The 25,857-nt window shown below is 37.9% G+C and overlaps 1 protein-coding gene across 1 annotated transcript in view; it reads right to left on the bottom strand.

Annotated features, from left to right (window-relative positions):
• timeless (timeless circadian clock) overlaps nt 1-25,857 on the bottom strand; it is a 128,922-nt gene that overhangs the window by 40,258 nt on the left and 62,807 nt on the right. The window contains exons 9-17 of the mRNA XM_079483180.1: nt 23,120-23,207; nt 22,861-23,037; nt 19,432-19,649; nt 9,808-9,911; nt 9,542-9,711; nt 8,168-8,287; nt 6,692-6,843; nt 4,466-4,563; nt 4,211-4,325 (exon numbers count right to left, since the gene is read on the bottom strand). Coding sequence (XP_079339306.1) covers nt 4,211-4,325; nt 4,466-4,563; nt 6,692-6,843; nt 8,168-8,287; nt 9,542-9,711; nt 9,808-9,911; nt 19,432-19,649; nt 22,861-23,037; nt 23,120-23,207 — 1,242 coding nt within the window. The remainder of the gene's footprint in view (nt 1-4,210; nt 4,326-4,465; nt 4,564-6,691; nt 6,844-8,167; nt 8,288-9,541; nt 9,712-9,807; nt 9,912-19,431; nt 19,650-22,860; nt 23,038-23,119; nt 23,208-25,857) is intronic.

The raw sequence follows: 25,857 nt of genomic DNA, 5'->3' as shown, positions 1-25,857 counted from the left end.
CTGCTCGCTTTAAACCCCTCAGGACTCTGAAACCTTCATCACGCACCAGAACTTGTCCCAGCACACCAAAAAGCCAATGCAAGTATCTGATCTATTTCTAAATAGCTGCGTTTAAGCTTTGCCCCTTTTAAATAAGGAGATTGTCCTTGATGGTTTATGCAGATGTGATTAGCTGATGTAATACTGCCATTCTTTACTGCCTTAACATTTCATGTGTGTTTGCTTCGTGATTGTTATTTGTTAGTAAGTTGGTTTGTTTCCACTTCTACGTAGTCAATAAACCTGCATTTGTATTTCACGCTTGAATTGTTTTTGTGTTTATTGATCACATCTTAACGTCACTTAAACTGCTTGATTTCGTTACGAAGACTGAAGTGGTACTGTACTACAGTAAGACTATGGTTTTACAAGGCCAGGAAGGTGATATTTCTTAAGAGATAATATAGGATCTGCTGATCACCTGCTGGACGAGTGTATTTAGTTGTTGCTATTATTGATTCGGCTGCACCAGGTAAAATGTAAAAGACAGGTATGGTTAAACACCGTTAATTATACATATCTTACTACTACTACTACTACTATGGCCGTTCATGTCGAGTACGACAAACTGCTTCCCGTTTTGAGAGTCTCTCTTCCAAAAATGACTTCTAGGCCTCCTGAGAGTCCCTACGGCCTTTGTTAATTGCTGCACTCCAGTTCGGTCTGTCATTTGCAAGTGTCTCCCAGTTATACAGGTTGATGGAGAAGGCCTGAAGATCCCTCTTAATGACGTCTTTAAAATGTAGATGGGGCGACCTTGTTTGCGGGGGGCCTTTGTCAGCTCGCCATATAGCAACATTTTTGGAAGGCGAGTGTCATTCTTTCAATTAATATGCCGATCCAGCGGAGGTGGCGTTCACGAAGGATGGTGTACATGTCACTGGAACCAGTTCTCTCAAGTATGACAGAGTTTGGCACATGATCCTTCCAGCATACACCCAGTATGGAACGCAGGCAGCGAAAATGAAAGGCATTTAGGCGATGCCCTGTATGTTGTCCATGCCTCACTTGCATATAGTAAGGTGCTAAGTACACAAGCATGGTATATACGGACCTTAAGGAGTAATGAGAGGTTCTTCTTGTGCCATACGCGCTTGCTTAGTTTTCCAAACATTGATGATGCCCTCCCAATGCGCATGTCAAGCTCTGCGTCAAGATTATTATTGTTTGAAACTGTGGAACCCAGGTAGATGAATTTGTCTACCACAGATAGACATGTGTTATCAGTTTATACTGCTGGGTTTAGAGTTGCAGGCTGGGCAAGGATAACTGTCTTTTTAAGACTAATCTGCAAACCAAACTCAAGACATGCGGCGGCAAAAGATGAGCAGAGTAGTTGTAAATCTGCCTCTGAGTGGGCAACAAAGGCAGCATCATCAGCATAAAGCAGCTCACGTACCAGAACATGGCATACTTTAGTCTTCTCCCGGAGCCTGGCCAGATTGAACAGTTTACCTGAGCTGCGGGTGTGTAGAAGGATACCCGAGTCATCGGGGAAGGCACGGCGAAGTAGGGCAGAGAAGAAGATTCCGAAGAGGGTAGGAGCAAGGACACATCCCTGCTTTACCCCACACCTTATCTGGAACTCGTCAGAGCAAGTGCCTTCATATTGTACAGTTGCCTTTATGCCCTCATGAAACTTAATGATCACCTTCAATAACTTTGGAGGGCAGCCAAGTCTTTGTAGGATGAGAAAAAGTCCAGATCGACTAACGTTGTCAAAGGCCTTAGTCAAGTCCACAAACACCAAGAACAGAGGTTTATGCTGTTCAATACACTTTTCCTGTAGTTGACGGACACAGAACACCATGTCTGCTGTGGAGCGGCCAGCACGAAGCCCACACTGACTTTCAGGGAGGATACGGTCAGCAAGGATTTGTAGACGTGGTAGAATAGTGCGAGCAATTGTTACAGTCTGCATGGTCCCCCTTGTTTTTATAGATGATGATGATGTTGGCATCTCTAAGGACATCTGGGAGATATCCACTGTTCCAGCACATCTCAACCAGATGTAAGACAGAGGCAAGGACATCACCGCCTGCCTTATAAGCCTCAGGGGGGAGGCCTTCAGCTCCGGGAGACTTGTTATTTTTCATTGATTTAATTGCAGATTTGACTACCCTTGATGGTAATGGTTGCATCCAGATCAGACATGGTGGGGAGCTCAGGAACAGCAGCAGTTATTGCCAGTATGTTGGCTGTGACAGGTTGAGCATGGAGAAGGCTGTATTGCTCTGCCCATCTTGCCAATTGAGATTCCAAATCAGTCAGAAGTTCGCCTGATAGGGAACAAAGTGGAGAGGATTTTTTAGGAACTGGGCCCAGGGCTTCTTTCAGACCTTCAAAGACATCTCGGATGTTTCCAATGGATGCACTTGACTCAATACGGTCACACAGTGTTCTCCAGTAAGCCTGCATGGCTGTGCTAGTGACCCATTGGACATTACGGCATGCCTGCTTCAATGCTGCCTTATTTGAGTGAGTGTTATGCTGCAGGTAAGACAGTCTGGCTGAATGCTTAGAGTCAATTGCAGGTAGAAGGAGGCGGGCGTGGGTTTTGAACCAGTCAGGCTGTGACCTGGATTGCTTTCCAAAGATGGAGAATGCAGCCTTTGTGGTAACAGAGTGGAAGTGCTGCCAGGCATCCGTGATGTCCACATGAGAAGGTGGAGAGTCAAAACTGGAAGCAAGTAGTTGCTGGAACGCATGATGCGATGCAGGAGCATAGGTTGCAGAAACATAGGTTGCAGAAACATCCAGACGAGGAGAAGGCTTGGGCCTGGCGTAATGAAACTTACTTGGGACCATCCTTAGTTTACAACGTAGAAGGGCGTGATCAGTGTCACAATCTGCTGAATGCAGTGATCGGCAATGTGTTACTTCCCTCAAATTCTCACGCTTCAACAGTACATGGTCAAGTTGGTGCCAGCGCTTAGAACGTGGATGCTGTTCCACCACGGCAAGGCACCAGTCCATGGAACACATCTTACTGGGGTTAAATTCATAGTTCCCCGAGATACACTATAATGTTTAACAGCATCATTAATGAAAATAACAGATTGATTTGTAATATACATTTTGAACAGAGATACTTAAATAATTAAATACTTGGACAGAAAACACAAAGCGCCCCAACCAACCTAAATGTTCAGCTTAGTGTTATGCGTGTGCGTGCCAGCTGCGTTTCAGTATGCATTTCTTTAATGCGAGTGTATGCTTAATTTTCTAAACAAGAACATTTACATTACATTAACATTTAGTCATTTAGCAGAGACTTTTATCCAAAGCGACTTACAAAGAGTTCGGGGAGCAATAAGCGATATCATACAAAGAGCAAAAGTACAATAGGTGCTAATACAACGTTACTAGTTTCAACAAAAGCTAGACCACTATCTGTTGAGAGAAGAGGGTTAGTGTACTTTTTTTTTTCTTCTTCTCATTTGTCTGTCAAGTATTCGCCTAAGAGGTGTGTTTTAAGTAGTTTTTTGAAGGTTGTGAGAGATGTGGTTGACCGGACCGCATTGGGATAAATTGGGAAGAATGTTCTGTATATTTTCATTTGTTATGGGTGGATTCATTCACAGTTTGTCATCATAACGCCCAACTTGCAGAGTGCAGAGTTAACCCCGCCTACATATTTACACACCTAAATTAGTGAATGGTGTGTGTGTACAGAACAGGATTAAGCACTAAACGTGGGAGTGACAACCAAATTTATCTAAAGTGAGGACTTGGCCAAAAGGTCACAGAAATTTTTTGAATATCTCAATTTTGCCTAAAATGTCAGATTGAACCTCATTATAAATCAGCATTTAACTGCTTAAAATACACTAAGATACAATGACATGCAATGGTTTGGTCAAAATAAATAATGCTGAATATCAAACACTTTTTCAAACTTAACAAAAAAATCCCCCCCCCCACTATTATTAGGTTTATTTTTGAATTGGATTGTTAAGCTTTGAGAAGTCATATGTAAGTTCAAGGCCAGGTTCATGATTGTTTTGAAATGTAGTAATAAAACTTTGAAATCAATTTACATTTAGAAAGTATAATTTTTAATTATTCATTCTATGAATTTATAGTATTTTGGTTCCTCATTGTTAGACAATTTATATTAGTATTTTTAACAGTTTAAAATAATTAAGATTGCTAATTAATTGTCTTTAACCTTTTAACGAAGTCCAAGAAGTTGAACTCTGACTCTGACACTGTGACAGACTCCAGTTCATCCTCCTCCTCCTCCAAATCAATCCCATCATCCTCCAGAGCAGAATCAACAGGACCTGACGGTACAAACAACAAAATCCAGCAGACTCCAAATGATACAGAGTAAGACATAGCATAAGTATGAACAGTGCACTATTGTTGATTATGGACATTTGTTAATTATCAGGACAGTGATTATAGATTATGGCCTTCTTACGTGGGAGATTAGTAAATAGTATCCGTTTCAAAAGAGCTAGTTCCTCCTCAGGTCCCACTTCCAGAGATCCAAAGGTGTCTCCTTCGGGCCACACAGATCTGATACGACAGAACAAGAGATGTGATCGATGCAGGGTATATTATATATATATATATAAAAACCTGGATTTATTTTACATTGAACCGAATAACAGCATACAAAATTGTTTACAGTTTGGTATAAGAATAAACCTTTTTTTGGAATCAAATATTTGATATGGCAAATTTGTATACTTTAAAAATAAAATTTGAGCTATCAATAATAATTTATACTAAATAGCTTGTGGTACAACAAATGGAAGCAGAACTCAAAACAAGTAAATATTGTCAAAAGTAGTAGTGGCAGTTGTGGCCTAACGGTTAGAGAGTCGGACTCGTGACCAGAAAGTTGCCAGTTTTATCCTCAGGGCCGGCAGGTAACGACTGAGGTGCCCTTGAGCAAGGCACCTGACGCCCTACTTGGTCCCCGGGCGCTGCAGTGATAGCTGCCCACTGCTCCGGGTGTACGTGTGTTCACTACTCTCTGGATGGGTTAAATGCAGAGGGCACATTTCAGGTATGGTTCACAATAACTGACAAATATGTCACTTTCACTTTTTTAAATAGTAAGGAGCCCTCAAGACTTCAATTCACATTACACTTTTAAAAAAGGCTAATGGAAACAGATTGACATTCATTGCAAGATGGTATTTTAACTGATCCGACAAGCAACCTTTTTTTGTCTGTCATTTGTCTATTAAACATTATAACTATTCAGTTTGCTTTTGATGCTATATGGAGCCAGGGTCTAATTATCATACACATTTTCATTCTATCAAAAACTTTTCTCCAGCAAGAATTACTTTATTTGAAGGACTCCACAAAGAATGCTGTTCCTGTATTATAGATTTGTTAATTTCTCAATTTTCTAAATTAAAGTTCCCATACATTTATTGTTCGCTTACATAACAGAAGGGCTATCAGACACTGCTCGAACAAAGTTCTCCTTCGGTGTAATTAGGCTGTAATCTTATGGTGACTGAAATCATCCTGGACAAAACCGATGGAAATTACATTTAATAAACAATGTACAAATTCATTTTATCGAGACACATTGTGTGGTGCTATAGACGTCACAGACATCTCTTTCTTCAGTGTATCTAACTTGCTTGTGAATCTTTTTAGAACTTACAAGCAACTTTTCACAGCAGTATTTTGAATTTTATTTAAATACATTTTTAACAGTAGTGTTTCTAATTTGCAACTAAATACTTTTTGATGCATTTGTGTCTATCTCCGATTACGGTTACTATAAAACCGATAAGTATTCTGTTTGGGACAATACTACTCTTCTTAATGTATAGTTTAAGTGCATAGTGTATAGTATGTCATTTGAGTCAAAACTAATGTATGAATTAAAAGTAGCTCTTTAAAAAGTACTCAATAGTAGTGAAGTAGTGACTATTGCACTTTATTAAATCTGTGCAATTTAAAAATGTACAGTAGCTTACATCAGTGTCACTTATTTACATAACACACGACAGCTTGACATTAAAACATGTGAATAAGCATTAATGTATTACACTCACAATTTTGAATAGACTATTTAATATATAAAAAGACACAGGAAAGATTAGTGTTATTAATAGGGATGTCACAATATGATCGATATCGTGTTATTGCAATAGCAAAATTGTCTCAATATTATCGTGGTTACATGACTGTGAAACGAAAGGTTTTCTGGGCCTAACAGAGAAATTGATAGTGTTACATCCCGAATTATATACATTTTTGTAATCTCAAAACCTTTAGATAAAGTGCAATCTATGGCTTTTTATTTTAAAGTATTTTTGTAATTAACTCATTTCTTTTGCCTGTCATCAGGTAAAATCAGGATTCTACAGACTTTTGACGATATGTACCGCAAGTTAAGTTTGGGCCACAATAGTGTGCATGTGTTTGTTTATGTTGTTGCCAGAAAAACAGTCTATAATTATTGCCACAAAAAAATATCCCAAAATATATCTCAAAAGTATACAATATTCCAAAATATCTAAGGTCTATCAAATAATAAGGTTATGTCTTAACTTAGCCATCCAACTTAAATGAAGTGAACTGAGACCCTTCAGCGGACCACTAAGCAAGAGATCCACATCTGCTCGTTTTATCCTCCACAAGGTTCAGATGGCAGCAAGCTTTGAGATCTTACCTCGCAGCGTGCAGCAAACTAAGTGCTTCAGGTCCAGAGCGCGACATAAGACAGTCTTGAATCCTGATCAGCGCTTCAGTCCTCTGCTCATGTACGGGAGTGTCAGCCGCAGCATCAAAGGGTACAGAGCCTTCTGACAGATTCTCTGATAACTGCAACCACATAAAATATATTCTAAAGAAAATAACTTAATTCAAGGAACATTGTGTGAAAATCCTGTGTCTTCAATAATGACAAAGTAAGGTTGTGTCAAAGATTGAAAGCATAGTGAAATTAATAGGTAAACCTTTGAGGCGGGTTTCATATATTGTATCATATGCACTATGGATTTTTTAAATGAAATATTTAACACACGTTCCAAGGACAAATTAATAATTTACGTTAATAAAGAAGAGCTCAGTCTATTTGTACATGCTTGCATTGTCCTATACCATCTGTCAGAATGAAGGGGTTTAAACAGGGAAGGTCCTGGACGGATTAAAACATTGGCAATACTCCCCGCTCTCCTCCGTTTAGGTCCCACGGTGAAGCATTTTTTTGTTTAATCCCGTCCCCATATATGGGGTACTAAATTATTTTCATTATAATAAAAAGAGCTATTGGTTTTGAGCGAGAAAAAAGTTCTCCGTTTATAATCCTGAAGTCTATTTTTTATTAGTGTGTTAAGTCTGCAATAGTTCCTTCCTTGCATAATCATATTTTGATCATGAGCGATTAGGCTTCGCACAACCTTACTTGGTCATTATTGTGTAGGATGCATGACCAATAAGGTTGCCGCTTTTTGGGATGACATTTAAACATGGTCCAAGATGTCTGTGTATCGAGCACAGAAATACTACACCATATATCCAACAAGTTGACCATGTTAAGTATGAGAAGCCAGCACGTTAACTATGTAAAGATGTCAAAATGCATGACATAGCATATTATACTGCCCCCCAAAAAGTATAACACGTTTGTGCTCCACTTTTGTGCCCTTAAACCTACAATCTGAAGCGCCGGGGACTTTTCCAGGGATGTCTGTTTAACATGTGATAAGCTGATATGTAGCTAGGAATTAATTAAAAAGACCTATCAGTATATTCAAGTCAAGAAATTTAGTGTGCGAGTTGACTTCATGCGCCGCTTCATTTCCTAGTTTCTGAAGTGCACTTAGACCAATCAGGGTGTGAAACCACAGTACCACGAGAACTAATAGAAGCAGCATACAAAGACATCTACTTTCATCATGCTCTAGATACTATGTCACACGCAGATTAAGTCATATGAAGTTAAACGAGGCTGTTTACTCTTATGGGTAGCTGTGTATATTTGTCCTATAATGTGAAAAACTGAAAAATTAAGATAAATCTTATGTAATAATGTCATATACAAACACTGAACTAACTAGATGTGTAAAGATTTTAACTTACAATGTTTTTATATTTATAACTGCTGTGCCTGTGATGTCTTAAGTATAGGACAGATTTTGATCACCTGAAAGTCAGATGCTAAGAGTTCTTCAGACACTATCTGCCATGTCTGCTCCAGGTCTTCAGTAGTTGTCTCAGGCTGAAGGGTCTTCTTACTTCGTTTTCTTTGTTTAACTGTCTTTTTCTATTGGTAAAAGAAAGAAAATACTTTGCTCAGTGCTTGTTAAGACATAGTAAACAAAGATCAGCCACCAAATGAGCTACTGGTCAAATGTTATAGCTTATTTTACAACATTGATCTATTCTGACATACAGACAATTCTTTTTAGCACATTTGACATTTTATAATAAAACAATTGGTGGTAAGTCAAGTGATAAAGTATAATACAAGATGAGTATTTGGCGCAAAACAACTTTTCTTTAGTGGACATTAAGGATTGATTCCATTCCGGATGCAGGCAGTGTGACAAATGACAACAGAACCCAATGATCAGTTGTGCATTTACTCATTTAGCAAACGCTTTCATCCAACTTAAAAGTCGGAGAGAACATAACACACACTCAGTGTGATGTGACGCGTCACGTGCCTCATTCTTGTCATGTCATATAGTTCGCCTCATTTCAAATCATAACGTGTACATTTGATCGGGTGATTAGTGTGATTGCAACATAACACATACTTAATGTGTTCTTGAGAAGAGAACATAATCATCCTCTTCTTTTCTGGGGCGCATTTAGGCTACCCCAAAACTGCCAAAATTATTTTTCAGTATATTTAAAGTCCTTGGAAGAGTTGATTCAGCTTGAAATCACATGTTTCTAAAAGTGCGGGGGACATCTGCAACGACCTTGGAGTTACTTAATTTTGCTCTTAAAATGCACCAGAATTCAGAATTAACCTTTAAAATATGTAAAATTGTCTTTTTGGGGTTGCAGAACAATTCAAATGAAGACGTAGCTTGATGACGAAGTGAAGAAGCGTAAATGATGGGAGCTGTAGTCTTTAGTTCCACAGTGGCTCCATTCTGCTCATGTCTAATGTAGACACCATTAGGCCTACGGGGTGCTATGCTGTACACATACAACATGTAGCCTTTAATCATGATTCACAGTTTTACCATGGCAGAGTGACTTGACAGTACAGCTTTCTAATTATTCTTGCGATACTTTGATGTTGTAAGCCAATTGGACCGCCCAGCACTGCATTAAGTCAAACCCACATGATTTCTAAAAGTGGACACCAAGGATAACCCAGAAATGTCACCAGTGACAGCGACACTATAGGGGCATGAAGCTGGTTAACTGTGATTTTCTCTGGATAAAAATGTAGTTGAAAACATATGCACGTAAACAAATGAATAACGCTGTCATAGGTTTTTTTATGTTTTAATGCAAAAATCTTACATAATGTATCTTTAACTTCAGGTTTAAGTCTCACCTGCACAACCAGATTGTTTCGTCCCTTACAGAATCTCTCCAGCATTCTCAGAAACAAATGTGTGGATTCCACCAGATCTTTGAGAAATGACCGTGGCTGTGTCTGTTCATCAAACTTACGTAAGAGAGTCAGAAAAATTTCTCTGAACTCCATCAGATAGAAGATATTGCCTGCAGAATACACAAGATACATGCTGAAAGATGGATATTCTACATTTTAATGAACAAATGTTATTGTTTTGAAGTCAAATGTTTATGAGCACATACTCTTTATGACACTGGCACTTTGCCGGATGTTGTCATATTTTGAGCGGTCCATCTCATTAACTGTCATAAGCAGCTCTTGATATGCCTTCAGAGCAAAGTGCATCCTGGAAAACAAGTAGATAAATATCTCAACTCACTATGCTGGTGTGAAAAACTACTGCATCGATGCATAAAAACAAGTAATACATTATTATAAATGTAATGAAAAATTATAGCTGCAAGCTGCAATTACAGGGTAAAGCCCAATAACAGCCCAAAAAGAAAAATACTTTGAACATGTCAGATGACCACTAGGTGGCGCTGGCCTATAACCTTACAGGTCCTCTCAATACATAACCTTGATGAACCAAGCTTCCTAGAAATTTACCATTGCGTTTGTAAAATACAGCATTTTACGACAGAATATCAAATGGGCAATGCCCACTAGGGCTGCACGATATGAGGAAAAGCTGCGATGTGCGATAACATTGTTTAATATGTTTATGTAGACAAAAATATTACTTAGAGATGCACCAGGGACAAAAAAAAATTAAGGAGCCATAGGCTACTATGGAGAAAAAAAACAGGCGCCAAATAATTTTTAAGAGCCTCATAACATGAACTTGAAACTACTTTTAGTTTCCTGTTGTTTGTACATCTTTCCCCTCATAGGTTTTGCTCATATTAGGTCTGTTGTTTTTCCTCATAAGAGAGTACATACGGAATCTGCAGACTTTTCATGATAATTCTGCACTAACATTTGGGAATAATCTGTGGAATAGTATCAAATGTGTTTTCATTTGTCCACAAATATAATTGTGTGTAAATGTGTTGAAATAGTCTTAAAACGCTGCCTGTCTATACTGTATACTTTAAAGCAAGTGGATGGCAGATTTGGTTCTGCTTTTTAAAAAGAGACAAGAGAAGCTTTTTTATTGATTGATGCTAAAACGACTGTTTAAACTCTGAAAACACCAGACCATTTGAACCAAAAGAAAAATTGTGCATGTAAAGACCATTTTCATATATTATATATACTATATGAAAGAGTGAACATTTTATTGCTTATAGAGTTTAAAGCAAAAAGAAAGGGGTTGTGTTAATACGTTACACCAGGGGTGTCAAACTCATTTTAGGGTAAGGGCCGGATGGAGAGAAAAGTGACAATGTGCGGGCCAAATCACATTTTTTAAACCATATTGCAGCAAATTACAAATGAATTAGCAAAAAAACTAGAAAGACATACGGTTCTGTAAAAGGTGCATTTAATAAATCCTCAGAACGGTTCAATAACACTCTTATTCCTCTTTGAAAAAACTATTTTGTTTAGGTAAAGGCAATCAAAACCCTTTCCTTTGAATATGAATATTTTTTGTCAGATACTTTTTAAACTAGTAATGACAAAAATGCAACAGACTCTATTTGTGTACAGACGGTCACATTAAATATGAACCATACAAGCTTTACACTATAATTCACTAATAGGAAAAACTGCCTTAACATATTTAACAACTAGTACAGTAGTACAACTTCACTTTGGATATGAACATTAAATATATACTAGAAATTCCCTTTAACAACAAAAGATCTAGATCGCATCTGCATTATGATTTTAATTCCTGCTTCCTGACATCTCTTTTCTTCAACCACATCAATCTCATAATGTCATTTAGCTGTCTGTTTGTTAGTCGAGAGCGCAGGTTGGACTTGTTAATGTTCATTACCGATTCTTGATGAATTCTCCCTCTGAAAACGGCTTTGATCCCGCTGCGATCATATAGCTTTACAGCTTCATCAGTCCCTCTTCTTTTTGTGAACATTGATTGCTTTTTCTTCCGAGGCGTGTATTTATCATATCCAGTGTATTTATCATATTTCTCTGCGTGTATCTCATAGTGCCGTTTAATATTCTACTCGTTTTGCACAGCCACGGCTTGTGAGCAGATTAAACATACCGGCCTACCATTGAACTCACAGAAGAAATATGTCTCCTTCCATTCTCCTGAAATATCCGTCGCTCCAGATCAGTTTTCTTTATTTGGACATTTTAAAATCACATGTCCTTGCCGCACAACTTAACTGACTTTGTTTTCGAAATGTAGGCGGCGCTTTAGAATGCGCATGCTTGTTAGGGGTTCCGGCAGAAGCCCAATTAAATGATCAATGATCAAATAAAAAATGTAATAAAACAAAACATAATATGGCAGCGAAAACCTGACTGTATTTATTAACTTTTTTTAATAAAAAGTTAAAATAATAATAAACTTTTATTTCATATTTGTATTATTTTTCAAATCTTCCCTCGGGCCGTTTTCGGTATTCAATATGGCCGACAGCAAATATGGCAAGGCCAACTCTGATTTCAAGCCTGATGTCAATAGAATCCAACTATGTTGATTTCTTCATATGTTATAAGCATTTTAGTTAATTTAATGATATATCTTGACCACTAGGATGCACTACTGCCTATAATTTTACAAATCCTCTCAGAACTTGATGACCCATGTCATGTTTCGTAGCGATAAGTTATTGTGTTCGTAACAGCATTTTATGGCAAAATTGAACATGGGCGACATCCGCAATGGAACATTGGGAATGGTTAGACTCGCCATGCCTCAAGAAATCAAACAAGAACATTATAATTATGATTTAACACCAAAGTTTTCAAAAGTTGTAAGCAAAAACCGCCTTATTTTAATATATCTGTACCAGTAGGAGGCGCAGTGGCAAAATTGATTTCTGTCAATTATGCAAGCAGCAACAATACCCATGGAAAAGGGATGGTTCTACATAAAACAAAACAGTTTTCACATTTTCATGTGCTTATTTATGAGGAAGATATGCCATCATTGGTGTGACAATTCTGAAAGCGAATATTGAAAATAATAGAATATGGAATATACGGAAACTGCAGCATCCTTAAAAACTTAAAAAAACAGCTCAAAAAATACCTGTTGCTTACTCCAGCTTTAATCCTCATCGTACATGGGTATTCAAATAAAGTTCTAAACAGTTCGATCATTATAATTTCTTCCAAATGGAGGTCCGAACAGTATGTTTTTGGAATATGTAAAAATATTGAATCAATATAACAATATATGTTTATTTATTGTGCATTCCAATGAATTCAGCAGGTACTCAACTATTACTATCAACTATTACACCACAAACTACTTTTAACTGTTGAACAAGACTGTTACCTGTTGTTACTTAAGATTATTTGAGCTTGTTTATTGGATTACTCATTGACTGAGTGTTAAGGTGTTAGCGTTTGTTGTTCCGTTTGAGTATTGTAGTCACTTTAAGTTGCCGTTAGCCGCTCGTTACAGCTCGATATTATAGTTTTTCACTTAAAATCACGGAGCAAGTTGATCACTGTTTGATCCGTGGCCCATTTAAGTCATTCAGGCTTTGTTTTGCTAATCGAGAAGGACGATATATAGTGTTATTTTTATGCTCAGTTTCTTTAAGAATTACAGTTAAATGCTGCCACAGCCGAAAGCCAGAGGGCGCACTCTGGGAAATAGTGTAGATGAAAAATTTTCTGTTTGAATTTGTTCATAACCTGTAGTATTTGTTATAAAATTGGGTTTCATATTCATTTGATTTTAGAAATGATGTTTATAGTTTTTCCACTTTTCAAATGAATGTTACTCATGAAAACTAAAGGTGACATACATCCACTGCGAAATCTATGGTTATCGCAACACTTTGCGATCAAGAGCAGGAATAAAAATTTTCCCACCACTGCATTTTGGTTGAGACCTTACTGTAAGGCTGCTCCCGCTCTGTGTTTGAGCTGCCTGTCCCACCGGAGTTACATCGACCAGTGATAAAGAATAATTAAACTATATTAAAATGTCACATAGGCTACATGAGATGAATTCCGTATTTATCGATCATGTCTTAAACATTTGAAATTGTATTTAAAACACAAAATGTAAATGTTAATTGATAGGGTCTCTTTGAGTACCACTGATCTAAACGATTAAAAATGGGTTAAAATATCAATACGGGACTTCTGGTTCAGCGATGTAAGAGACAGCAGCGTTAACGAGGACCTCCAACCACATTCCTTTCAAACGTATCCAAGCGTCTTTCTTTTTTTTCACGTAAGTTGCTTATATCTAGGGCTGCAACAACGAATCGATAAAATATAAAAAATGTTGGCAACAAATTTTATTATCGATTCGTTGTGTCGCGCGACTATTACGCCACATGTTTGAGTATAAAAAAAAGTTGATTGCGCCGCACAGCATAGCGAAGAAAAAATTAATTTTAAAAAGCAGAGCGGAGGTAGAGGAAAGACCATCAGAGAGACCCGTAACATTGTTCTGAAACATGGCTGAGGCAGATGAATCAATACGACCTAAATCATCCAAGGTATGGGAATATTTCACCCTAAATAAATCTAAAAAGTGTGTTCATTGCAAGATATGCAAAAGCGACATGCCCTGGCACGAGAGCACCACGGTGATGATACAGCACCTAAAACGTAAACATGTTGGAGTCCTTGATGGGGAAGGGAGTTCAACAGCAGGGTCAGTCACTACAAATGACTACTTTTGTTCCGTTTTGAAGTAAAATGAATGTAACGTCCCTCCAGTAGCTCTTCTGGTGCTGGCGTTTACTCGTTATCCAGTTTAATAAGCATGACAACTTAGCGTTAGCTCGTTAATAACAGTAGTAGGCTAAAGCAGGGGTGGTAACGTTATATAGTTAGAAAGACAAGACACGTTTTTATTCCCTTGCCTCTTTTTGCCCAATAATATTTCAATCTGTTGTCCTGTATAAATTCTCAGCAAGGCTACATTTATTTGATCTACATGACAGTAAAAACAGCAATATTGAGATATATTGAAATAGAAAACGATTAATTTTAAGTTGTAATATTTTAAATTGTAATTTTTTTATTTATATTTAAATATGTATTCTTAGGATGATATATATGTATCTATGTATGTATGCATTCATGTGTGTGTGTGTGCGTGCGTGCCCTGTCTGTAATTGCTCTTTGTGTTACTTGCCTTTACACAACTAGTAGCTAAAACAAGTATGTATTAATTGTAAAGTAATTTGTGCTATTACACAGACTAATACTATCTTTTTGATTCCAGAAAAAAACAGCAAACCATGAGAGGCTTCTTGATGCGAAATGCATCATGTACACCACAGCAAGCTGTAATAATAATATAATAATATAATAAGTAATTATAAAGCTTTCGGAATATGTTTTGCACTGTCAGTTTCATTTTTCAATAAAGGGTTGAAAATGAATGCTTTAAAAATATATATATCCGATTCATCGATTAATCGAACAAATAATCGACAGATAAATTGATTATTAAAATAATCGTTAGTTGCAGCTCTACTTATATCGTAGTGTGAGTACCACGGTTAGTTTAGAAAACAAAATGAGCAACTCTAAACAGAATACTGCGCCAGTAACACGATGGTGTGCTACATAAGGGTAAGCTAACACTCATGGTGGCTAACGACACCGTTAGCAACAAGGACACGTCTGAGACAGACAACATGGACAACCCCGTCGATGAGTCAGATAATCTCTGAACTGGCAAAACAGCGGGCTAGTTTGAAAGAGGACATGGCTGGTTTAATTCAAGACTCAATCAAGCCGCTACAAGCCTCTCTTGACACACTACGGGAGACAGTTAGCTCATTTCAACACCGACTTGCATCTACCGAGGTACTGGTTGGCGATAACTTTGAAAGGCTTGTTAATGAGGAAGCAACGTTTAAATCATTGAAGGCACAGAACGATGCTCTAATTGTTCAAATGGACTGACGCTATGTTTTACTCTATGTAAATATTGTGGCTTGGGGTTCTCAATGGCAAAGAGGTATTCACCAATTAATCGGGAGCCAAGTAAGTTTAACAGGTTTCTGCAGCTAGCTTCAGTTGGGGAAGCAAGCATGGGAAGGCTTGGCAGATTTGTTTTATGTTATATTATGTAAGTGTTATTGAGGTTTTGTTTTTTGTTATATTTACACAAATACTTATTAGTGAGGAAGCATGTCCATTACTGATTACGTCATTGATCTGTTATTGCTTGCTGAAACATAAATCTGCTCATGTCTGATATGGCCGAGGCAACGAAATCACCTGGGGGGTCAAACGTTAGATTTGTTAGCTGGAATGTTAAAGGTCTAAATAGCCAAACCAAAAGAGGCAAAATCTTTGCATATTTAAAGAAAAGAAAATCTGAAATAATATATTTACAAGTAACCCACTTACGTACTGCTGACCATACTAGACTTAGGAAATTATGGGTGGGACAAGTTTTTTATTCTAGTTTTAACTCTAAAACAAGAGGCACTTCAATACTGTTTCTTAAAAGTAATCAATTTAATGCCTCTTCCTCTATTGCAGATCCTCAGGGAAGATATATCATAGTATCTGGGATGCTATATCAAGTTCCTGTTTTACTAGTTGACGTATACCCCCCAAACTGGGATGACGTTTTATTAACAAGTTGGTGTCTTCACTGCCAGATCTAAACTCCCATCGCATGATTTTTGGAGGAGGCGACATAATTTGTGTCATGAACCCATCCCTGAACCGCTCTAATCCTAAATCCTTATCTCGTCCTAAAATGGCACAAGCCTAATCTACATTTATGGATCAGGTGGGAAATGTTGATCCTTGGAGATACATTTTTCCACAGAACAGGGTATATTCCTATTTCTCTCAAGTCCACCATTCCTTTTCAAGAATCGATTATTTCTTTATAGATAAATCTCTTCCTTCTGTTGGACTAATCGAATATTTACCTATTGTGGAATCAGATCATGCTCCTTTGCAATTAAATCTTGCTTGTAATTTGAGGAATAATGAACGGCCTATGTGGAGATTCTACAACCTTGCTTTAGATTAGATTCAATTTTATTGTCATTACACATATACAAGTACAGTGTAACGAAATGTAGTTTAGGTCTAACCAGAAGTGCAGTTAGCAAGTGCAGGATATACAGTTAGAATAAATACAGAATACAATATGAGAGAATATAATACAGTGGGCATGGACTATAAAAAATATTTTGAAGTAGGAATGTTCTATAAATCTGCTTTCTGATCCTGCATTCTGCACTTTCGTGTCAACAGCTATAGATCATTTTCTTTTGCACAACAGATCGGACTCTCAGCATCTACATTGTCTTGAGCAACCCATACAAATAGAAGAAATTCTAAATTCGATCACATCAATGTAGAGCCACAAAACACCTGGCACTGATGGCTACCCGATAGACTTTTATAAAACATTTGCAAATAAATTAGCCCCTGTTCTTCTCGAAATGTTTGGGGACTCGTTAGAAAAGGGTAGCCTGCCACAAACCCTGAATGAAGCCAACATTCTACTGTTGTTAAAACCTGATAAGGATCCCCTGAACTGCAATTCCTACAGACCAATTTCTCTTCTAAATTCTGACGTTAAAATCCTGGCAAAAATCCTTGCTTTACGTTTATACACAGTAATAGAAAGCATGATCTCAAAAGATCAAACAGGTTTTGTCAGAGGTCGTAATTCATTTAGTAATATCCGGAGATTATTAGGGGTAATCAACTCTGTCAAACCGGCTCAGAATTCTGTCCCTCAGGTAGTCATCTCGCTAGATGCTGAAAAGGCGTTTGACAGGGTGGAATGGAAATATTTATTATCTATACTTGAGAGATTCGGTTTTGGAATAAACTTCCTCTCAACAATAAGGATATTTTATTCTTCCCCCCAAAGCATCGGTTCTCACAAATCGGGTACGTTCAGAGTCCTTTCCTCTTTTAAGAGGTACAAGACAAGGATGCCCCCTTAGTCCTTTACTTTTTATCCTTATCTATAGCGCTAAGAGGCTCACAGCATTTTACTGGCATTAGATAAGGGAATTGAACATAGGGTATCCTTATACGCCGATGATATGATGATGTATATTTCTGAACCAGTCTCCGGTATTCCACAGGTGATTAAGATATTGAACCAATTTGGAAATTTTCCAGGTTATAAATTAAACTTTTCCGAAAGTGTTTGCTTTCCTATAAATAAAAAGGGCCTCCGGGTTTTTAAGTCAGATATGCCTTTTCAGCTGTCTTTATCAGGATTTAGATATTTAGGGATAAGAATCACACAGGGATTCACTAACCTATACAAAGAGAACTTTACACCCCTAATCGACAAGATCAAATAAGACTTCATCATTCCATCCTGCTTTATTATTATCTAAACTACCACTTCGTATCTCATTGTATACTCAATGCCCAGTTGTTATAAATACTCTCAAGATTTGGTCTCAACTTAGACAATGTTTTGGTTTTAAAGACTTCTCCATATCTAGTCCTATATGCAAGTACCACTTATTCCTTCCAGCCAACCTGGACTCAATCTTTACTCAATGGCAACAATTGGGCATTGTCAAATTTAGTGACCTCTTTATATATGATGTTTTTGCCTCATTCTCCACTCTCTCCACAAAATATAATTTAACAAGAACACACTTGTTTAGATAGTTTCAAGTTCGTCATTTAATCCAAAGCAACTGTCCCATGTATCCTTCCATTCCACCGTACATTCCCGTACTCTTTAATGTCAATAAAAAATATTAACCTAGATAAGATCTGTGCAGAATGGACAAAAGATTCGGCAATGGATATATCAGATGCAACCTGGAACAAGGCATTACTCCGAGTTAATGGGACAACTTCTTGTACTTGCTTAGGTTTAATTCAATTTAAGATTCTTCACAGACTCCACTATAGTAAGGTTTAACTGTCAAAGATATATGCAAATTTAAAGGACACTCTGTTAAAGCAGACTTGGCCCATATGTTTTAGCTTGCCCTTGACTGTTTGATTACTGGACAACTATATTTAAAATTTTGTCTAGGGCATATGCCAAGGATATCGGGCCTAGTTTTGAAATGGCTGTTTTTGGAGTGTCTGAACAAGGCGTGGTCATGTCTAAAAACTGTGAAGATGCCTATGCTTTTGCATTCCTTTTGGCTCTGAGAAGAATTCTACTCGATTGGAAATCTAGTAAATCACCTTTAGTTTCACTTTGGCTCAGCGATGTGATGTTGTTTCTGAAATTGGAGAAAATCAAATATTCTCTGAGAGGATCCTCAAAAATGTTTTATTTGATATGGTCTCCAATGATGTCGTACTTTGAAAAGGTCAAAGATCTCCAGGCAAACTAAAACCAAAATTTAAAGGAAAACGCAGACATGTACATGGTGAAACAGATAACTTAATTAGGGCTACTCGCTGTCTTCATTCCTCATTGATTGTAATTTTCTTTTTACATTTGTTATTGTTGTTTATTAATAATCTATTTTCTTTGTTATTTATCGCTATTCTGTTGTATTTTATTCAATTATTAATATTTTTACTCTATTTTGTTTCTATGAGGTGGAAGGGGGGTATGGGGAAAAATTTGTAAAACCATGAGGAACATGTTGTGTTTGTAATATACTACTCTGCTCTTCCTCAAAAAAAAATGAATAACTTTCACATGAACATATGCTATTTTGCCATTTCTGTTTAATTATAGGTTGTTAAATGCTTCAGTTTCAAGGTTTTTAATAATGCACAGTGTATGTATTTAGAAAACAGATTATAAAGGAGCACAAGGATTGACTGACCTGCGATACCAAGATGTGGCACCTTTGCGGTCTGTGAGGATCATCTCATAGTAGTTTGTGATGTTCCTCTCAATGAAATGAAAGGTGCGGATAGACATGGTCTCCGATACAAGGTCCGGTCTGTAGTTCTGACCGCGGTTAAAGGCCATGAAGAAGGTTAACGCCCACAGGTAATACGTCTCATCATGCTGCTGGGCCCGTTCACGGATGAGATCCTCCTGCTCAGACAAACATTCATTTTCAACTAGCACATTTCTTCGATTATCACCATTCCTAGCATTGAATTAACTTGAATACATTTCTGAGGAACATTTTAAAGAAATTTTTTAAGCCAGAGATTGGGCAGCAAAGCATTTGGTGAATTAGACTGATCATTTTATATCAACTAAAAAGCTCAGGTCTTTCATGAATCTAAAACAGCTACTGTACTTTAACACATCAAGAAGAGGTAGAGTAAATATTTTAATTACAAACTAATATTTTGGCGCATTCCGTGACACATCCAGCGATACGCATCACTTTAGGACTACCACAACCGATGCTTCACACACACAGGGTTTGTCCATCAATGGAAATGACAGTATGTTACATAGAATTATTGCCTCCTCTCACAGTGTGAGGATCACCTTTCCAACTGCCAATATTCAGCAAACTCAAGTGTGTTATACGAGAAATATTTACAGAAAGACAGAAAACCCTACAGACAACTTTAAGACAACTTACCCCATGTCAGATTGAGGACCTACATTTACATCTCAACTTAATGCCCTATGCAAGCAGCGGGGAGTGGTTCAGAAATCAACCACTTTGTATCATCCAGAATCCAACTTGAGAGTGAACCGTGAACAATTAACACCATGATTGCCTTTTATGTTTAAGACAACCATCTGCATTGAAAAGATGTCAGGAAACGTTTGAGGAGATCTTGGGTTTGTGCTCACCCATTATCTCGTGCAGGGGATGCGTTAATGGCCAAGTTAGCCCTAAGTGGAAAAGTCCAGGAAATGTGATAAGACCATTGAACAAAATAAATTATAGAGATGAGGTGTCAATCGGCCCCGTACTTATGTGAAGAATCTTATGTACAGAATATGAAGGTTTTATGGTTGTGTCTAATCTTTCTATGAAGAGGTGTGTGTAACAGTCTTTGTAAACCGTTCCATTTTCATTCATTATACTACCACTTCCCAACCTAAAAGGGGTAACTGTTGATCTTTTTCACAAACTATTTTGGACCGAGGAGATATTGACTTGGTTTCAAACGTATGTTTTGTCGAAATATTGGATTTTATATGTTTGTCTGTGTTATCCACTCTCAAATTTGAATAAACATTGCTCTGCTTCAGTGTGGATCCCCTTATTAATTAATACATGTATGTGACTAAATTGGTATTTTACAGTAGTCGTGCTGTCATGGAATCACGAGAGATAGCGGATAAAAATATGTATAAATAGGAAGCAAAAGCAATGCTACTCAGTGTCTGCAATTTAAGCAAAGCATTCTGTGTGCAAAGGTGTCCTGTTTTTCACTCTCACCATGCTGTCCAAGTTGTTTGGTGTTTTACATAGACTGTCTAGCCAACAGAAAGTGTTTAAGCCATGTGCTACTGTGGAAAGCAGATCATACTCAGGCAGCTCTTGAGGGGGCTGCCTATTAACACTGAATGCTGCGCTCTCGTCTTACATTGTTAGACGAATCAGGCAACGTTCGCCCTCCACCGCATCCATGCACACCATGGGTGTCCTTCATACCAGACCAATCGGTTGAAGAAGATTAAGGGGGGCAAGGTGGTAGATCCCAATCTGCTGAATGAGCAGAAAACAGTAGCAGGCTACCAAGGATACAGCCTAAGCCATTGGCCACTCCATGTCAGCACTAATAGTCACAGAGACACTTCTTTGGGTAAATCTCTCTGGCATTAAGGAGCAAAAAGGCTGTGTTGCTTGATGCAGGTCTCTTTGGAGATGCAGTGAATACTGTTTTGACTGTTTCCAAGAGGCCAAACATCAAACGGATGCTTTTAAAAATACTGTATATATACACCTCATCTCTGTTACTCCCAGTAGTCTACACCCCAGGTGCAGCCCCAGCCATCCACAAGTTCCTCAAACATGCCGCAGCCAAATCAAAAAGTGTGGCCACTTAAGAGGACCAGGACACATCTGGACACGCCAGTTTCCATTGCACAGATTCATTCATCAGTCTACACGAAAACGCTGTACAGAAAAAAATCTGTAGTAAAATAAGTTTGACCATTTCCTGCTGTTTAACTGCTTCAGGGCACTTCACACACCCAAAGTTAATGTTGATAGATTTACTCCTTAGGTGCATTATTTTCTCAAATGGAGAAAGCTACTAAATCTCACAAAATGGCTTCTCTGTACGATAGAGAAGGGGTACAGGATTTTGTCTGTCCTCTGAAATTCCGAGGGTATTTTTCCAGCGAGGCTGACCCCGAACAAGCTCGGATGTTAGAAAGTGAGGAGAATAAGTATTGTCAATAAAAGAGAAAGGGGTCATAGAGTATACACCCTCTAGAGTCAGACTAGGTGTTTACAGCCGGTACCTTTTTATTTCCGAAAAAGGATGGAGGACTGAGGCCCATATTACATCTCTCGCATCTCAACAAATCTCTGAGGAGATACAAATTCAAGATGCTCACTGTTCCTCTTATTATTGATTTTGAGTGCTTCCGTTTGGACTAGCTCGCTCCCAATGCACTTTTTCACGAAATGTAGGGATTCAGCACTTGAATCCTCTGCTAGGAGAATAGCTTGCTCCCAAGCCCTTCTATAGTGGTTTTCCATGCAAGATATTTGAGATGCCATGGGCTGGTCACCCTGCATCCATTTATGAGGTACTAAATTCAAGACCTCTCTTCCTTACCTGGATGCAAAGTTGTTATGTCCTGAGATGTGCGTAGACATCAGAGATTCATATTTCAGTCACAGAAATAAGAAATATTTTATTGTTAATTTTATATAATTATTTCTATTATTGGTTGCACCACACGATAAGTGGTCGTTATACGCCATTGCATGTATTATTGTGTTAATACCAGTTTATCTATAATTATTTTAGTTAAGTTCCATCAATATACATTGTATTGAGAAAAATATAGCAATAATACCATGTAGTTCGGCTTTATTTTGTCATATTTATTTCTCTTTACTATAGTAATCACTGTAATGCAAATTTGTGAAAAGCACTATATAAATATAACTGAACTGAAATGGAATTGAATTTTTGCAAATAATGCTATTCAACATTAATTTTAGTGTGCAGCCAATTAAAATCATTACCCTTTAAAGTGCTTACAGACACATTCCTCAAACATATTTCCCTTGAATATCTACAGCAATTATTGTTCCGTTTCTTGCTCATGCCAAACACATTGGCCTCGTGTTGTGTAAAAAACCTTTACTCACCTTTACCAGGTACATGAGTCGATTGTAGCAGTTCTCTAAAAAGTCGATGCAGAACTCACGCAGGAAGAGACGTACGTTTAATGCAGAGCGCCGCTGCATCTCTGAGTCTCGAGCAATCTGTTTTCGTTTGGGCACGCGTCTCACACCCTTTCCCACGTCATGAGAGTAGTTCTTAAACTAAAAAAAAACATGATTAGTAATACAGTATACATGCTTAAATTAGCTCAAATGACGTAGTGTTTTAAGAAGTAGAACTTACATTGTGAAGTCCTTGATGAAAAATCACATCTTTCTCACCAATGGATTTCAGTCCTTCAATTACATAAGAGCCACGGAAGCGAGAGTGTCTTTAAGAGGAAAGAAGACAAATGTTTGTTGTCTTTCTTTGGAAGGTTGGAAGATAAGCTTAGGAAGTGCACAAATTTTAATAATAAAATGAATAAATTACATTTCATGTCCTTAAAAAGAATAAATGGCATAAAGCATTAATTGAATCGATCAAACATTCTGCAGGTCCCCAGGTCAACAATTTCCTCAGCCAAATTTGTGCCACATCTGGATCAAAGTAATGTCGAGTGTCTTCACAAAAACACTGTGTGCACTCAATGGAGTGTCACTTATAAGGGTATTTGCGACATTACACCACAGCGTTTAGTTTTCAGCACAGTGATAACCGAGTTGCAGTTTAATTTCCTCCTAAGAGCTTATATGTTATTCTCCACCATTTTCTGTACAAATATTTTGTTTTATATATGCATATTTAGTAGTCCAGGCTGAAGTCAGTGTGTATAATAATGACATTATAGGACAACAAATTTTAATTAAGTGGCGGCATAAGCTTTAATCAGACAAAACAACATGCACATTTATCAAAGATGCAGATACAGTATTCAGTAGTTGACGCACAGACACATTTTTCCCATAGGTGTTCGACGTTTGCTCAACTTATATGTGATATCCATGAGCATGTGCAGTGAGAAATGGCTGAACTACACAGCATATATACAAGGCAAAACCTAAGGGAGGGTCCTCGTACCCCGCCAAACCGGACTACCACCGCAGGACGGAAGCTCTCATCGGCAGAGAACACTGGGGGCCCCAGGGAGCGCTGACGGTGGTCGGCACTTCATCTCCCTTGAAGAGCAGAACTTCGCATCCTCAACAGCATGTGAAGGTCAGCGAAGGAGAAAGATTCTGAGGATATGCTATCCAGACAGTGTACTGTACAGGGGTGTTGACCATGCCCCAAAGTGCCATCTTGACCGAAATTGGCGAGTTCCATTTTCATTTCCACTGAAGTTATACAATATAAGGCTGCAGTATAGGCTGGGAGAAGGGGATTCCCCTAGCGTTTCACGCAATGCTGAGAGACCTCTCTTGAAAGGGAAAATACAGAGAGCAGCAGTTTTCATTAGTGCTCTGACAGCCATGAGCCCGCACTGAACACTTGAGTGTGTGTTAGAAGTCTTGAATGATGAAAAAACACTGTGTTTTTCATCTGCAAACCAAACCTTTAGGTCTTCAGCCCACAAAGTGTAAATCCTGTCTGGTTAGCTTTAAATGCATTCGACCACATGAGCATCTCATTCAATAAAACAATATTGTTGATTGACCAAAACGCATTTTAATACCAGATGTAAAAAGACTCAGAGACACTGTCTACACAGAACCAGTCAATCCACAAAAGTGATGTAAAGTAAATATGTTGAATTATATTATGTTGTGCTACAATGCACATGCTATGTGCTGTATACTGAGGAACTCTTACTCTCTCTCTCCTTGAAGGGACTTTTAAAAAGTTTGTTATATTTTTCTGTTTGCTTAGAAGCATTTGTAAACTGCAGTTTTAAAGTTCAGCTGTTATAAAGTTACTTAAAATGTTCAACCTCATTTCACATGTAATAAACGATACCCATCCCTTAGTGTTCACATGTAATAAACGATACCCATCCCTTAGTGTAAGACATAATTTGAAAGTGTAAAGGATCTACAATTATTTCTGTGCACTTTTACAGATGACAAACCTTGAACAGATAACAATTGAAAATTCTCATTGGGCAGACATGTGACATTGTAGGTGGTGCCTGTAAGGGGTGATGGGGGTATGTGGTGAGGAAGCCGGGACGAGAGCCGTGAGGTGGGGCCGGTGGCGTGAGTGATAGTTGGAATCAACTGTGCACACACCGGGTCCTGCATATCTCATGGAGGAGATCAAGAGCTTAAGAGGACGAGCAGCAGGACTGTTGACGAGAGAGGACCGGGCCTAGACATGTGTGAAGTTTATGTTTAATGGTCTTTTACTTCCGCGTTTGTTGTTTGTTTATTTTATTAAAGTTTTGTCGATTGTTCGACGGTTCCCGACTCCTTTCCCTTTTATGGATCTTTATTAGAAACAGTTTATCAAGAAATTAAAGTATAAACGCCAAAATCGCATACTCAATGACTTGACACTTAATAACAGGCCAATCCACACTTCCCATTGTGAAGAATGATTATGCCAATGGAATGTTCTTTTTGTAATAAACCGCAGCTGTTTTCAGTCAAGCATTTTTCTATGTCCCTCACGTAGATATTTTTTTACAGTGTCACATTACTGCAGGGCAATCAGGGGTAAGGTGTCTTGCTCAAGGGCACTTCAGTCATGACCTGCTGGCACTGAGATTCAAACCAGCAACCTTCTGATCACAAGCCCAACGATCTCTAACCACTATTTTTCGTTTGGATAAATAAGTAATTTTATTTTAGTAATTAATTGGTTTAGGGTTTATTTGCGTTTTGTAATTATTTGTTTATGTAAGGGTGATTCGAAAGTTGAATTGCGCCAAAGTGTATCCGTTAAAACTCCCCCCGATTAAAATTATCTTCTGAATAATAATCATTTACGTTGTTAAAGCTGTGAGTTAATAAAAACATTTAAGCAATATATAATATTGTAAATCTGCAAAAGTATTTTCCTTTGTGCCCTTGTAGGGCTTTTCTCGGAATTGCTGGTTGCAG

The sequence above is a fragment of the Barbatula barbatula genome (assembly GCF_947034865.1).
Source record: "Barbatula barbatula genome assembly, chromosome: 20".
NCBI lineage: Eukaryota > Metazoa > Chordata > Actinopteri > Cypriniformes > Nemacheilidae > Barbatula > Barbatula barbatula.
Note: the sequence above shows the minus strand (reverse complement) of the source record. Positions and strands in the feature narration are given on the sequence as shown.